Source organism: Sturnus vulgaris, chromosome 4, assembly GCF_052056855.1.
Source record: "Sturnus vulgaris isolate bStuVul1 chromosome 4, bStuVul1.hap1, whole genome shotgun sequence".
Classification (NCBI taxonomy): Eukaryota; Metazoa; Chordata; class Aves; order Passeriformes; family Sturnidae; genus Sturnus; species Sturnus vulgaris.
Window position 1 is genome coordinate 24901588 of NC_142246.1, and position 14500 is coordinate 24916087.

At 36.0% G+C, this 14500-nt stretch overlaps 1 protein-coding gene across 2 annotated transcripts in view; it reads right to left on the reverse strand.

Annotated features, from left to right (window-relative positions):
• Positions 1 to 14500, reverse strand: part of GABRA2 (gamma-aminobutyric acid type A receptor subunit alpha2) — a 64159-nt gene that overhangs the window by 36028 nt on the left and 13631 nt on the right. For both annotated transcript variants that reach the window (XM_088163322.1, XM_014887978.2), the window contains exon 4: positions 1942 to 2009. In XM_088163322.1, the coding sequence (XP_088019448.1) occupies positions 1942 to 2009 (68 nt within the window). The remainder of the gene's footprint in view (positions 1 to 1941; positions 2010 to 14500) is intronic.

The window sequence follows — 14500 nt, forward strand, 5'->3', positions numbered from 1 at the left end:
TGGCCCCTTACTGCACTGTCTATGTGTCTATGCAAATAAACACCCAGAGCTCTCCATACATTTATCTACTGATGTCAAAAGTGTGTTGGGAGTGAGGGAAAACGCTCAGGGAGATTTTCATCACATTCCCATTTCAGCACAGATGACTTGCACAGCCTTGGGTAAGTCTCCTTGTGCCTCAGTACTCATCTTTAGAAGTGGATTAATATCATTTCCCTGCTGCACAGGACTACCATAAATGCAAGACTTTACCAATAAAATTAAAATAATAAATAATAAAAAAAATCTAGTCATGAGATACTAGACCAACAAGGTCAAGATGTTCATATCGTCTTTGTACAGAGTTGTGGATACCTTTTTAACAAAATTATTAACAAAATAAGAAAAATTTAATAAGCCTAAAATCATTAGAAAAAACCACCTCAAGAGAATCAGCAACAAGCAAAGTAATAAAAACCAAAGTCTATTTCTCCTATGAAATGGCCTTTCATGTGAAGACTTACTAGTGCATTCATAACTATCAAAATAGAGCTTGAAAACTGAAACTATCCCATACAAAAAACAAACACAAATCCCCAGCAGAATATATTCTCCAAAGCTATGATTACCTGGTAGTCACTAAGCAAATAACTTTTAAAATGTACAATGTACCGTGAAAAAATTAGCTTCATAAACTTGTTCATAACATCATAATGCTCCCTGTTTTGTATGAGGCATAACCTGAATTTTTTCATAGAAAAAGAAATATTGTCTGATTTTAAAAATAGTAATTTTTAATAATCTACAGATATATCTAGGTAGTATTTTATATGTCTCATACATAATAAAGAATGTTCAAAACACTTCAAAAATAATTTCTTGCAGGATTGGCAAGGGTAGCATAAGACCAAAGGACATCAAAACTGTAACAATCAAGTCTTATTACTAAATCCAGATCGTGATACCATTCTACTCATCCTTTCTTTCTCTTTCTTTGTCCCTTTCTTCTAAAAATACATAGTAAGCCAAACTAAAAAAAAAGCCTTAGTAAGTGCTTTGTGTCTGGATTTGTTAAGGTTGGCTAAGTTTAAGTTTGCTAAATAAAAGTTTGTGAAGTACTTACTTTGCCTGGATGTTATTTTAAAATTTGTCAAGTACCTAGTTCTATCTTAATGTTCTAAATTTTGCAAGTAAAAGTTTGTTGTTGAATCTGCTGAGAATTCTGTTATCTCCTACACATTGCCCAGAGTCAATTAAACCACCTTCCCCTAAACCAGGCAACTAGACAGGAGAATAACAAGTAGTTAAAGTCAGTTTGAGATTGTTCTTCCCTTCCCTTTTAGAGAAGATATATCCATAAGGTCTTTCTACCCTGTGAGAAACATTCTCCCTAATCTCTGCATTATCTGCAGTGAGCTTACAAACAATTCCCTATAATTCAGAGCAATATTCTTAAAGTTTCTTTCTTTTTTAATGTCACTGACTTCCTTAAATGCTTACTAAACAATGCAAATTATCAATGACAGATCAGTAAAACACCACAATCATGTTGATGACCCAGCTTCCAAGCTATGTCTTTCAAGAAGTTTAGTTTAGACTTGATTCTCATCAGGTCCCTCAGTCTATTACCAATATTTAAAGTGCTCCTTTCATTTCAGATTTTCATCCGAGAGGAATCCAGTTCACCCATATCAAGATTGCTCCAGAATATAAACCAGAGTATAGTCAGTGGGAAAATGAGATTTACTTGTCTAAACTAAACAGCTAACACAAACACACTCATCATGTAAAGTACGTAACCAATTTCCAAATTTTGAGCTACATGGGGTTTGGCACTTTCTGATTTCAGTGAAATTGTTTCAAATTCATCCACAATAAGGTAAAGAAGAATACAAGTTTAAAGGAAGTTTATACATATCTTACACCATTTTACCCATATATGCAAAAGATTCAGGAACTCACCATATCAGTATCTGACACAGGTCCAAAACTGGTCACATAGATGTTAGTGAAGACTTCTGTAATACTATCTGATATAAAAAGAAAAAAAAAAACAAACAAGCAAACATTTTAAATTGATAGTATTTTTTCTAACTCTCTATGCAAGATTTTGAACAGGTTTCTCTCTTTGTTTACTACCCCTCACCAGTATCCTGTTGTAAATACTGGGGGCTTCTCTCCCACTTAACACAGAGGTTAATGAAAAAGCATTTGTCCAACAGAGTAGTTTGTTTCAGTTTGTTCAGCTATACAGTCATCAGCACCTACACACATATATTCCATTTCTCTACCAGCAAAAATAACCACAGCATCTTGGACTTAACATGGAAGGACAGTTAAGCCTAAACAAAATGCCTTTGTTGCAGAGGTGTTACCTCAGTTGTTGCAGATCTCTCCTATTAAAGCCCTTCTAATTGAAGGCTGGTTTCTACATTCTTAATAGCTTTCTCTTTGAAAAGGCAATTATTGACTGCACCAAATGTAACAAAACAGCATCAGAACTTTTCAATTGCATGTATGTTTTGAGTGGCACATATTTTAACATAACAGTTCCTTTCCTTGATATGCAATCCTTCTGATATATTGCTGTGGTACTGTGAACACTTTGAGAAAATGTCCTTCCTAATCATGGCAGTCAGACAGCCATGAAATCAGAATATTAGATATTGTACTGCAGGGAAAAATAATTGCTTATTTTTCTATCTTCAGCTTTCAATTAGGCACAAAATAAAATGATATTCATTAAGAGGGATAGTATGCACAGGAAATTTCTTACAGCAGTTACCAACTGCAGTCTGCATTCTAGACAGTCAACACAAGGAACTCTCTGCCTTAAAGCCAGCTGCTGATTGGAAAAGTAAGATTTCAATATAACTAGGTGTAATTTGACTCATCACAGAATTTCCCGTTCCCAAAAATAATACAACTGCCCCTTGTATAAGTGATCCTGCTGTTATATTACGATTATATTTCAATATTTAATCATTATTAGATATGGGTAGTTAATAGTTTCTGTTTTCCTAAAAGCTGCCTTTTAACAACTACATGATAAAAGCAAATTTTACTTCTAATCATATTGAGGCCAAGAGTACAATCCCTGCTCTTTACTGGGAGAAAACAGTGGTGCTCAGTCGTGACAGCAGAGTCTCTACCAGCCACCAGGAAAAGGCCAGGACTGATCCCTGAGCAGCTGCATGGGGAGCAGTGCATTTTCAAAGGGATACAGCTGCAAAGGTATAGTGATTTCAGACAACTTCTGGAGCATGGGCGAGGAATATTCATCTGTTGTCATCCATAAGGAAACTTCCTTCTTCAGCCAGACGCTAGAATATAGGACTTCATAAACCCCTTCCTAGCAAATATAATCTTTTTTCCCAAGATCATATCTGCTTTTAAGCAAATAAATGAAGACTGACTCCTACAATTCTTCTGCATGTCCTGAGATATGTTTATTTGTATGATAGAGGCTTCTGGAATCTCTTATGAAACATCCTTACACAAGGTGAGTTGATTTCTACTCCAAACATCTAACAAACAAATTTTAGGTCAGTGTACAGAAACAGTGTTGAGTCTGCACTGTTCTTGGTATTCAATAAGGATAAAGTCTGGGTCTGGCTGAAGTATCCTACAGAAGCCACAAGCACATTCCAGAGGACTAGAGATTTCATGCTGCCTGTGGGAGACTCTCCAGAAAAAAGAAAAAAATATTATTATCTCCAAATGGTTACCTGGCACAGACTGGAATGAAATGGGAGAGTGATAAGAGAGCTACTCTTCAGGAGGTAAAATGGTGCTACAGGGACTAATTGTGAAATTTGGTCTTTACTGTGATGACAATACAAAATATTAATTATAATTTCATGAAAAGCACTGGTGTTACAAAAATATGACTGACAACCAAGTATCCCAACAGCAGAGTATCAAGGCTAATTTCAAATATATTTGCATAACTTGAAGGAACCTTACTATAGGCAACAAAGTCACATCCTTACCTGCACACTCCCACCCGCCAAATGCTTGGAAACATGGTCCTTGTGTAACCTCACTCTATTGCTATCAGCTATTTTTATCTCATTTATTATTTGACACAGTGGAATGACTTTAATATTTGCATATAATAAAGTACAGCACATGGAATCTTCTAGCTTGCCTTGCATTCCAAGTTTTAATTACAAAAAAAATCCCATATTCTATGATTTCTAAACTCTTCTAGATCTACTCTTCCATCAGAAATGAGCAGAGAAAACAGAGAGAACAAACATATTGACCACAACTTATGCTATTAGAATAGTCTGTAGATTGGTTTGTGTTAAGAAAAAGTACACTAAGGAGGAAATGGCAGATTTTTATTTTTTGCCTCCTATTTTCCAAATTCTGCATAGTTAAGAAGTTTATATTCATACTCTACCTTCCAGAAAACAAGTTCTTAAAGACAAAAGAAGCTGAAATGTAATAAACCCTGAATTACTCATGTTACTATCTCTTTGTGTTAGCAGCCTGAGTCTTTGTTTCTTCCTTGTTACTTTACGTAGTGTTAGAATAAAGGTTCCTCTGAATTAAAAGTTTGAACTTGAGGGTTCAGAATCAATGTTCACAAAAGAAAAAAATTAATCTTCCTTTTTTTACAACAAATATTGTGGCTATTGCTTTGAAGGAGTATATATGCTTGTCACACAAACAATTCAGAAGCAAAAAGCACACTTTCAAATGGACTCCCTAATCAAAATTAATCTAGCAGGCACAACAGTTACAGGTTTTTATAACTCATATTCTGTCAAGAACAGCATAAGTCATCATACTTAGCCCACCAGAGATTCAAAGAGTTCTGGACCATCAGTTCTTTTGGAAAAGCCAAGGAATATACTCAGCTAAAAGATGTTCAATGCAACATGTGTTTGCATACAAATCTCACCTGCTTTTTTGAGAAAAGTTAAGGATAATCTTTTTCTTTTGGGATTATAAAATCTGTTTCCTCAAGGGACATGTAAGCACATAACTAAAAGGCCTGTTTTTCAAAAGTGCTTAAATCAATGGAGGCCCATATTGAAAAGCAGTCTAGATTTTAAAGAACCCTCTGTTGGGAGGAAGGGTGGTGGATTCATTTATGCTTGTGGGCTCTTAAGTTATTTTGAATCACTGCTTTTGAAGTTTATACAAAGAAATTAGAATGGCAAATGGTAAGGATATTTCTATTTAAGATGCTTCTTTTATGGGAAAAAATCTCAGGCAAAGAATGTAACACTCAGCTGCCACCATCACATCTAAAATTCTGCATAGGCTATTACAGCACCATTTCTGACTTGCTTTGGTCATAAATATTAAAAAGGAAGCCCTATCTGACTTAGATCAGACCAGTTTCTCAGATAACGGAAGCCAAAGTTAAACTGACAAAATATAATCAATAAAGTTAATGATAAAGGAAGGAAGAAGAGCACATCCTGTGGAAGTAAAAAAAGCAGTAATTATTAAGATCATATTGCACATGGTTCTCAAGCACTGGTTTCTTCTGATTCCCCTTCCTTAATTGAACTGACTATCATTACTGGAAAAAATAAAAAATAGAAAGTAAGGAAAAGTAATACATATGAAAAATTGCAGAAGATTTATATATCCTTATCTGTCCTCAGCTGGAATATTTGATGTGTACTTTAATTACATCTAGGATTTTTAAAAAACTTAATTATAACAACTCCTCTATGAAGATAATTATTTTATTATCCTCAATTTTCCATACTTGTGAAGCTGAGGCAGAAGGATTACATTATGTGTAAGAAATGTGAAGTACAGGTGTCTGCCAGCATTAAGTAGTCACACTGGAAAATGTCAACATCATTGGCTTGTCAAAAAATTAGAAAAGTGGTTCAGAGCTTAGCTAGAGTTGATATCAGTGGCATCACCAATTCCTTTATGGCAACTCTCCTGCTGTTGGGATATCCTTCCTGATGGTGTGAAATCCTGCTGACTTGTTCCTCAGTAGAAGAGCTGGCTCAGCTGAAGTAGGCTGCTTGGCAGAGAATTTGCAGAGGCTGAAGTCTAAACCAGCCCAGGCTGAGTAATGGAGATGATCAGAAAAGGCAGATGAAAAGGTTCCTCATGAGCCTTTACCAGTTTGTCAAAATGGTAAGATTCCATAGAGGCATTTAAATTTTCAATGAGTTCCTTTGGTCTGCTGTCTGACAGAAGTTTTCAAAATGTTTTCGAGTTCTTTCATATGTCCCTTCTCAGCTGCCTGCATCCCTGACAGGGTACACAGAGTTCCAGTGTCTGTGATGTGAGGCAGCTAGACATGCAGGGTTCTGCATACATGAGAGCTCTCCCTTTCCTGGAGAATGCTGAGAAAGCATTCTCTTTATTGAAATAAATTTTCACAGTATTTTTCGTGTTTGAGAACGACCTGGGTATTACTCATTCCCCCTCTCAGCAAAATAATCTAGAGTCCTTTCTTCACAGAGAGTAGGGACAAAACACACATGGCTCATTCTGTGTATGTTTAAAAGAAAAGCAGAAAGGAGTGTGATCACTGCAAAATCTGCAAAATTTTCAGAAAGGTTCCAGATGTTTGTTTGCATGAAACTGGCTACATTATTGATTAATGTGTCAAGGATGCTTTCATAAGAAAACAGGCCTAGTAGATTGGGTTGGACTTTTAATTCTTTTTAATTTTAATTTTTAGTCAAAAAGAGCTGTAAATACAGGTTTTGGGCAGCTAAAATAGCAGACAATCTCTCTAAGATAATCAAAAACCATCAAAAGTGATTTTGGTGGGACAGAACTTTTAAAGTATACATATGCAGTTCTAATGTGTACTATAAAAAAAAATTCAGACAGACATTATTTTAAAAGTAGAATTAATACTCCCTGTGAGAACACTGCAAGGCTGTAACTGAAAGGCTGCTGAAGCATGCAAAAAAAAAAGAGAGAAGCAAAAATAAAATACTGCTCTTTAATTATGTCAACAACAATAACAAAAAAGGAGATCAAGTTGCAGTGCTATGGGAAACAACTGAAGATTTCTGAGTTTTTGTGGAAATGCTGTCAAAAGCTTGATGTTAATTTAATTATTTTTCTATAAAAATTATTTAACTGGAATTGACATTGTTCTGACATTGTAATATGGTATCCAGGGGCACGCTTGGCAATGTTGCCCAAAGGCCTTGAAAATGTCATTCATAATACAAGTCAGAAATTGCACAGGTGAAACAGCCAGAGTCTTAATCCATCAAGCACTGCTCCAACTCAACATGCTGCCCTTATCTGACAAGCTCCTTAGTGTGTCTGTTGACAGCTCAAGACACTGACTGGCTGGCAGGGAATGGGGGTCAGAGGAGGTCATGCAACACGGAGCTGTAAAAGCAGAAAAATCTGTGGGAACACAGATATTTCAAAGTCATGTTCTGCCAGTTCTTTATTTTTGGTTTAGGTGGTTTATGCAACAATTTTATTTATCCAACTTCAGCATCTTAATTCGTTATCCACTATTAAATTACAACAGTCTCAAAGTCATATCTCTTATGCCCTACATAAAACCACTTCCAATTCGTAAATTGAACTCATTTGTGAGAAGAAAAAAAATCATTTCTCCCCTTGACATCAGCACTTCACTTTCAACGACCTCACTTTATCCATTAACTATCAAGAAAATTTCTTCATATGGACCATGATTCTCTTTCAAATCTCCATCTTTAACAAAGTAAATGCAGAGTAAGCTCACCAGTAAGGGCTAGTAATACCTCTAAGTATTACATTAACAGTTGCACTCTTGATTCACATTGGTGTAAATAAGACCAGAATCAGACACTGTACTTAATTTCTCATGGTGTTGACTGGAACAACAGTATATTGTGGAGAAAATATCTGGGGGAAGAGACAGGAATTGAAAGCTGGTAGGCTAAGAGACCCCAGCTGACTTAACTCTGAAAAGCTGATATCTATTAACAGACATTATATCATTTATTAAATTGACAGTTCTATGTAAAGTCTACCAGGGCTCCTCCAAAGGCCTACTCAGAACTTAGGAAATTCAGCAGCCCTGTAAAGCAGTACTATAAATACTTTCATGTCATTTACACCAGCAGAATACTTGGGCTGCATATGAGATATTTTATTTCAACAAAGTAATATTCAGTATTCTGAAATAATTAAAACTGGTTCAAAACAGGAATTTGCTATAATACAATAATTCAGTTAAATATTAGTGTTTCTTTAGAGATGAGTGAGACTTTTTGACGATCAGAAAAACACACTGACCTGGAAAAAAGAATTTAGCTTAACTGTCAACACCCTTCTTTACTGTAGCAAAAAATATGACTTGGGAAAACATTCTCAGATATGTTTTTAGCTAAACTAACAGCTTTTCTTAGGTGTAGGTTACCCACAAAATGTGCACAGAACTATATGTAGGGACATCTGCAACACAAATAATGTGATATATTATCATATTCAGTATTTACTCTTTGTCCTGTATGTAGAAAACACTGGTGCAAACTGCATTAGTACCATTACCAGATAGCAAATGAAAAAAAAATTCTGTGCTGAGAGAACATTTGCACATTACTAAGATAATTTTCACGTGTATATGACAAATTTGATGCTTAACACTCAGTCAAAAAGAAGAGTGCAGATCACACACACAGACATTATATTTACTACTTTTTCTTCTCTCTTTCCCAAGAGACCTCTAATTTTGCAAACCTTATTACTTCAGGTCACAAATTTAAACACATTTCCAAAAGGTCCTATGAATGAAGAACCTTGGATACAAGTGACACTTGAGGTGCAGGTTTAACTTTATTATTTGCTTTCTCCACAAATTTGAGAAAATTGCTCAGGGATAGAGCTTAAGACTGATTTTGGAGCCCAATTATCTCTTAAAGTATGTTGGACAAGCTCCACAAAGTTATTTAAGCTCCAAGTTTCCATTTAAATCAATCAAAGTTAATCTGAATATCTCTGTGGTCCAGATAATAATGGTTAAATTTTGCACATATATTTATCTGAATCGTCTTTATTCCTACATTGCTGTCTAACATTGTCAGTACCTAAAATTCCCTGGCAAGTTATATTTCCACCTTAAGGCAAAAATATCCCAATGCTGCCAAGCAGCCTAGAGAACTGGCTCTCAACCAAGTCCCGACGAGTTCCTCAAACTATAAATAATTACAAATTTACTGAGCCAGAAAGATTTTGAGAGAGAAAGCAATAAAACAAGCAAGAGACTGATTCCACAGCCCAGCAGTACTCATGGGATAGAGCAGACTTAAATTGAAGCCTCTGCTCAAGATCTAATTATTTACACAAAGCAGAACAATTCCTTCCAAAGACTGAGGAAGCATGCTGTATCTTAGAAAATTCACCTTTGTGGTCAGGACAGAACCTGACACAAAGTAACTGAGTTCATGTCTCTGCTTTAAATTAGAGCCTGCACTTGACAAGAGCTGCTCTCTATTTTAGAAGTTTCCATTAAACCTGACTATCAGCTTCTCTCATGGCTCTTTTCAGGAAAGGAGGAATGACACGAGCTCTAGAGGGGAAGCACCCCAGTGAACAGATGAAAAGGACACTGGCAACATTTTCAGACCCAAACTTGGTTGTTTCCTTACCAACATGTGTTGGTAAGGAAAGGCTTCAGCTGCATGTTCCTCTTCAGCATTTTTAATTACTTAGCTTGACAGATTCCTACTCAGTTTATCAACTTTAAGAACTAGATTTGTAGACAGTTATGCCCACACCATCTCTGAGATGTGCCAACATGTCTCAACAGCTTTGCTCCCCACAGGATGCCCAGGCACTGGAAGTAATGAATTTCACCATATGTGGGGTCCAGGAGATGTGGGAACTGACAAACCTAAGCCTAAGTCTTGTGGGGCCAATTGGCCAAAGACCATGAACGCCTCAAAGGCCAGCAGGAAAAAAAATATCTCAGTCTATGTTCTGACACATATGTAGCTATTTTGTATTAATAAACAAGTAAAACATCTCCAGTGGAAGAAGCCACTTTCTCAGAATGACCAAAAGCCCCATGTCTACATAAAAGGTTTTGTAAAGTGGGAAACATGGATTCAGATCCCTTTTCCAAATCAAGTAGGGGGTAACTAAGACGTTTAAGCTGGAATGTATTTTATCCCTGATGAGAAGGCTACTGTACTGACTGGTGCAGCTCATACCACATTGGGCCAATCAATCAACCAGTGTCTAGCCTGAACCCTGCCAGTACTTCAACATGAAAGAGATTTCAAACAACCCAAAAGTGCATAACTTAATTGGTTATTTGCACTGGGAAAAAAAAGATATTTAGATACTCTCACTCATTACTGTTGGACTTCATAGACTTTTGTCACCTCCGGCAACATTTTGACAATCTCAGAGGTATTGTCTGCCAAGTGATTAAGAAAGCAATTAACTATCTAGACAGCTTTTTGGATTTTTTCCCTATCATTTAAGCAGAGTATTCCTCCAATTTACAGGTTCATTGTAAAGGTATTAATACAATATGGATGCTTTGGTTGTATAAATACTTGTGATAACTGAGTAATTACGACCAGTAGTGTTGACCAGGGTACAATTTAAAAAGTGAGAGATAAAATGTTGAAAATAAGTAAATTAAATCATTGGGAAGGACAATCTAAACACATGGGCAACATGAAACTTGTTCCCATAAGACTACCATGAAATCCACCAAATCTCCCTTTCTTCCCTTTTCATTACATCCTCACACACCATGAAGAAAAAAAAATCAGAACCATTCAGCTCTAAAATAAACTACCAATGTGAGGAATTTTTAGTTAAAGTTGCACAAGATGTTCAATAGAAACCTGAAATTGAAAATATAATTGAGTTTGGCTGGAAGAAATGTGATCTTGCTGAAATGGGCTACTTAAATTTTGAAGTAAAAGAAACTTAGCTAACACACAACACATTTGGCAAACCAAAACCACATCACACAAATAAAAAGTAAAACATCAGCACTAAACCTTTAGACATTACAGCTTCCATCAGGATGAGGAGTGTTTATAATTACCAGGCTGAGTAATAGATATGACTACTGCATTGTTTAGATCAACTGGATGAGCATGACAGAGCTAAAATTAAACAGACTGCCCCAACACTCTCTAAAGAATGAGACAGAGAAAGACAAAAAGAGCACTCAAAGAAGTCTGGAAGAGAGCAGACTTTGATAAAGTAGAGCAGTAATTATTTGAACTGACCTGAATCAGTGTCATCACACAAGTAGGGAGGGCAAAGTTATTATTCACATGAGACCATATTTCTGTCTACTCTGCTTAGAGGCTTTGTGCTATTAGAAAGAAAACCATAACATGTAGGTAAAGCAGAAAAATTCCCAAATTTATTTCAGATTGTAGAAACTTATACTCAGAAGTCGTTATTGCTCTTCTTTTTTTTTTTTTAAATGTTTGAATTTTATGATCTCTTTACTTAGAGTCATGGAACACCTTGGCAAATTCTGCTGCATTACACTTCTAGGCTAATTTCAAGTTTAATCTCTGTGCTTTATTCCAAGTCATAGCATTTATAAATCATCCCATTTGATACACTCACTCTGACAGTCCCTCCTGCATTTCAAACCACATCTACTCCTAACAGCAGTATCATTTTTAAAAGTACCAGCTTCCAGCTTCTCTTTGCAGTCTTAATGCAGCCAAGTCCGGGTTTCTTAAGTGCTTTTTTTGTATAGGGGCTATTTATTCTTCAATAACTTCATTTTTCTTGCTAGCTTATTTGCTTGCCCACCACTTACATAAGCCCAACTGCTTTTCTTACCAAGATCACTCATTCTAGATTTCATCCAAGTTAGATTTCAGAAGCCACTTTGGTTCATATATGTATTAAATATGTAATGTATCAACTTGAAAGTGAAAGTACAAGTTATGAAAAGACACTGTCCTTCAGGACCTTCCCACATTCTAAACATTAAAAAAACCCCTAAATTCTCGTAATTTCCTGGAAAAATATCAGAAGTCTTTTGCATCAAGCACCTGTAAAATGGCTACAGAATTCAGTGGGATGGCCAAGAAACTTAAAATATATAGACATACATAGAGCATTTCATTCTTTGGCTACACAATACTTTTTCTAACTTAAAACAGACTCTGTCACAATACTTATTAGCCTTGTTAATTATTTAATGAGCAATTTGAGAAGCATGCCAGAGCCCACTGAAGTCAGTGAAAAAGTCTTCCCTAGTGATTACCAGCTTCAGCAGAAGCCTTTGGATTGTGTCTGTCTCTGTGGTCAGCCATGGCAAAGAAGCTGCCACTCTGGAGCTGACAGAAACTGTGATGAAGCTCTGGGAAGGACTGTCTTGTTTGTTCTGTGGCAAGCACTCATGTCACCAGAAGCTGGCATCTTCCCAAGGCTTGCTGCTACCAGAACAAAGTATGAAACTCCCATGTTCCAAAGTCCCAAATGCTCATGGAGGTCCTCTAGAGATCAACATAAGAAAGCATTGAAAATGAAGATCCTTTCAGACAGATTAATTTTAATGTCTGTGCTTAGTGTCTGGATATTATAGTCCTGGATTGTATAGTCATTAAAAATGGAGCTGCAGCTCTTTTATCTTTTGCAAGCCTTGTACTTTGCATTCAAGCATGACAGGAACCAATGGTAGAAGGAGGTAGTGCTTTTACTTAATAGAGCTGCATATTAGTGGGCACTTCTAATGCATTTTTTTTCAGCAGGATCTTCAAATACATTTTTAATAGGTAACTCTGTATGAAATTCTATAATAGTATTTCAGAAGACTGTGACACACTATCAAAAAAAAAATAAAATTAGACAGTGTTCTAATCCTTCTGTCATCCAGGCAGCAGTTCAAATTTCAAGCCAGGTAAAATAACTATGAAGTACAGGAAATTAATGTTTATCCAGACTACTCTATATTCTCAAAAAAGCTAGCCAGAGGAATTACTAAAATCAGCCAGAGATTGTGTGCATGTTAACACCCTAAATGCCTAGCATGCTTAAGAACACGTAGACACACACTTTCCTCACACATTCCTGAGCCTCACAGTTGCTGAAATGCAGGGAAGGAAGGAGTAAGGTTAGGGTTTCAAGACACAGCACAAATCAGACTGGCTGCCAAGCTGTTCTTTATATTCTATTCTTAACATTTTTTGCTTAGCAGGACAACTCTGGGGATGGTCATGGGCAATAAGCTTCCTGCTAAACAGGAGGCCTGACAGACAACAAGTTCATGGCTTCATCCAACAGTGAATCATTTTAATACTTAAACAAGCATCTCCCAAATAAACAAAAAATACTGGCATGGACAGCAATGAAGCAATTTTTAAGTCCCATTTTAACATGTTATAGAGTTGTCAGTTATTCTTCTGCCATCCAGTTAATACTAAAACAGGTTTTAGTCTAAGGCTCTATGAAGTGTCTACAGGAAGTGTACTGTAGCACTCAAAAGTCTCACAGCTGAGTCACTTGAATGTCCCCAAGCTACTTTACAGATAACAGTGTTTCCCAGAATCTCCTCTAAAACATACTCCCAGGATACTCCCAGAGCTTGGATTAAGCAGCCTCAAATTTGTCTTTTATTTTTGTCTGTGACAAGAGATTTCGCCTCTGGCTGTCCATGGAACTTTGAGAATCCACTAGGCTTCTATATGTGGAAAGACTATATATTTGGGACTGGAATCTCCTTTTAATATTAAATTAACAGATTGGGCTTTTAATATTAAATTAAAAGCATGAAAAAATGCTTTTCACAGGCATAGATTTAAAAATAGGGTAGGTTTTTTATTTGAAACAATGCCTAGTATGAGTTTAATCAGAAACTGGTTTCTTAAAGTGCATATTCTTCTAAGCAGAAACTATGGCTTTGTGAAAATGCAGCTAATATCTACTGCAGATATTATTTTAAAATAGTCGATTATTTTTAGAATAGCATATCATGCAGTAGCAAACCAGATTATCTGTTCCTTTTTTTAAATTCTCTTTTAATGGTCATTAAAGACAAAATGTCTAGCAAAAACATAAAGAATTCTCTGACAGCATTTAACACTCAGCAGATGGAAAGGGATTATTAAAAATGTGACCATTTCCTTATCTCAAACAACAGGCATTTCTATTTCTCCCTTCTCATCTTTACTTATTTATTTGTTTGTTTGTTTGTTTTTTCTCCTAGGTGGAAGTCTCTTCCCTTTTCCTTTCAGAAACTGTATGAGATGATGCAGTACCAAAAGTTCACATTTAGACATCTGGTAAAAAGTAGTTCCCTGTTTGATGCTCAATTAAAATTATTGACACAAACAAGTCCATGAAATGCTATGGAATGCCTTAGGATGGCAGAGGGGTTATATAAACACAGCATTGCATCTAAAACTAAAACCTTTGGTTTTCTCATTTATATACACCACAATATAACAACTCTCTTCAGCTGCTTCTCATTCAGTGAGAATTATTATTTCAACTAGTGAGAATAAACAGGCATCTACAGAAGGCTTTAGATTGTCACTCAAAATGAAATATCTAGAACATTATGCTGGTGCATTAAGGG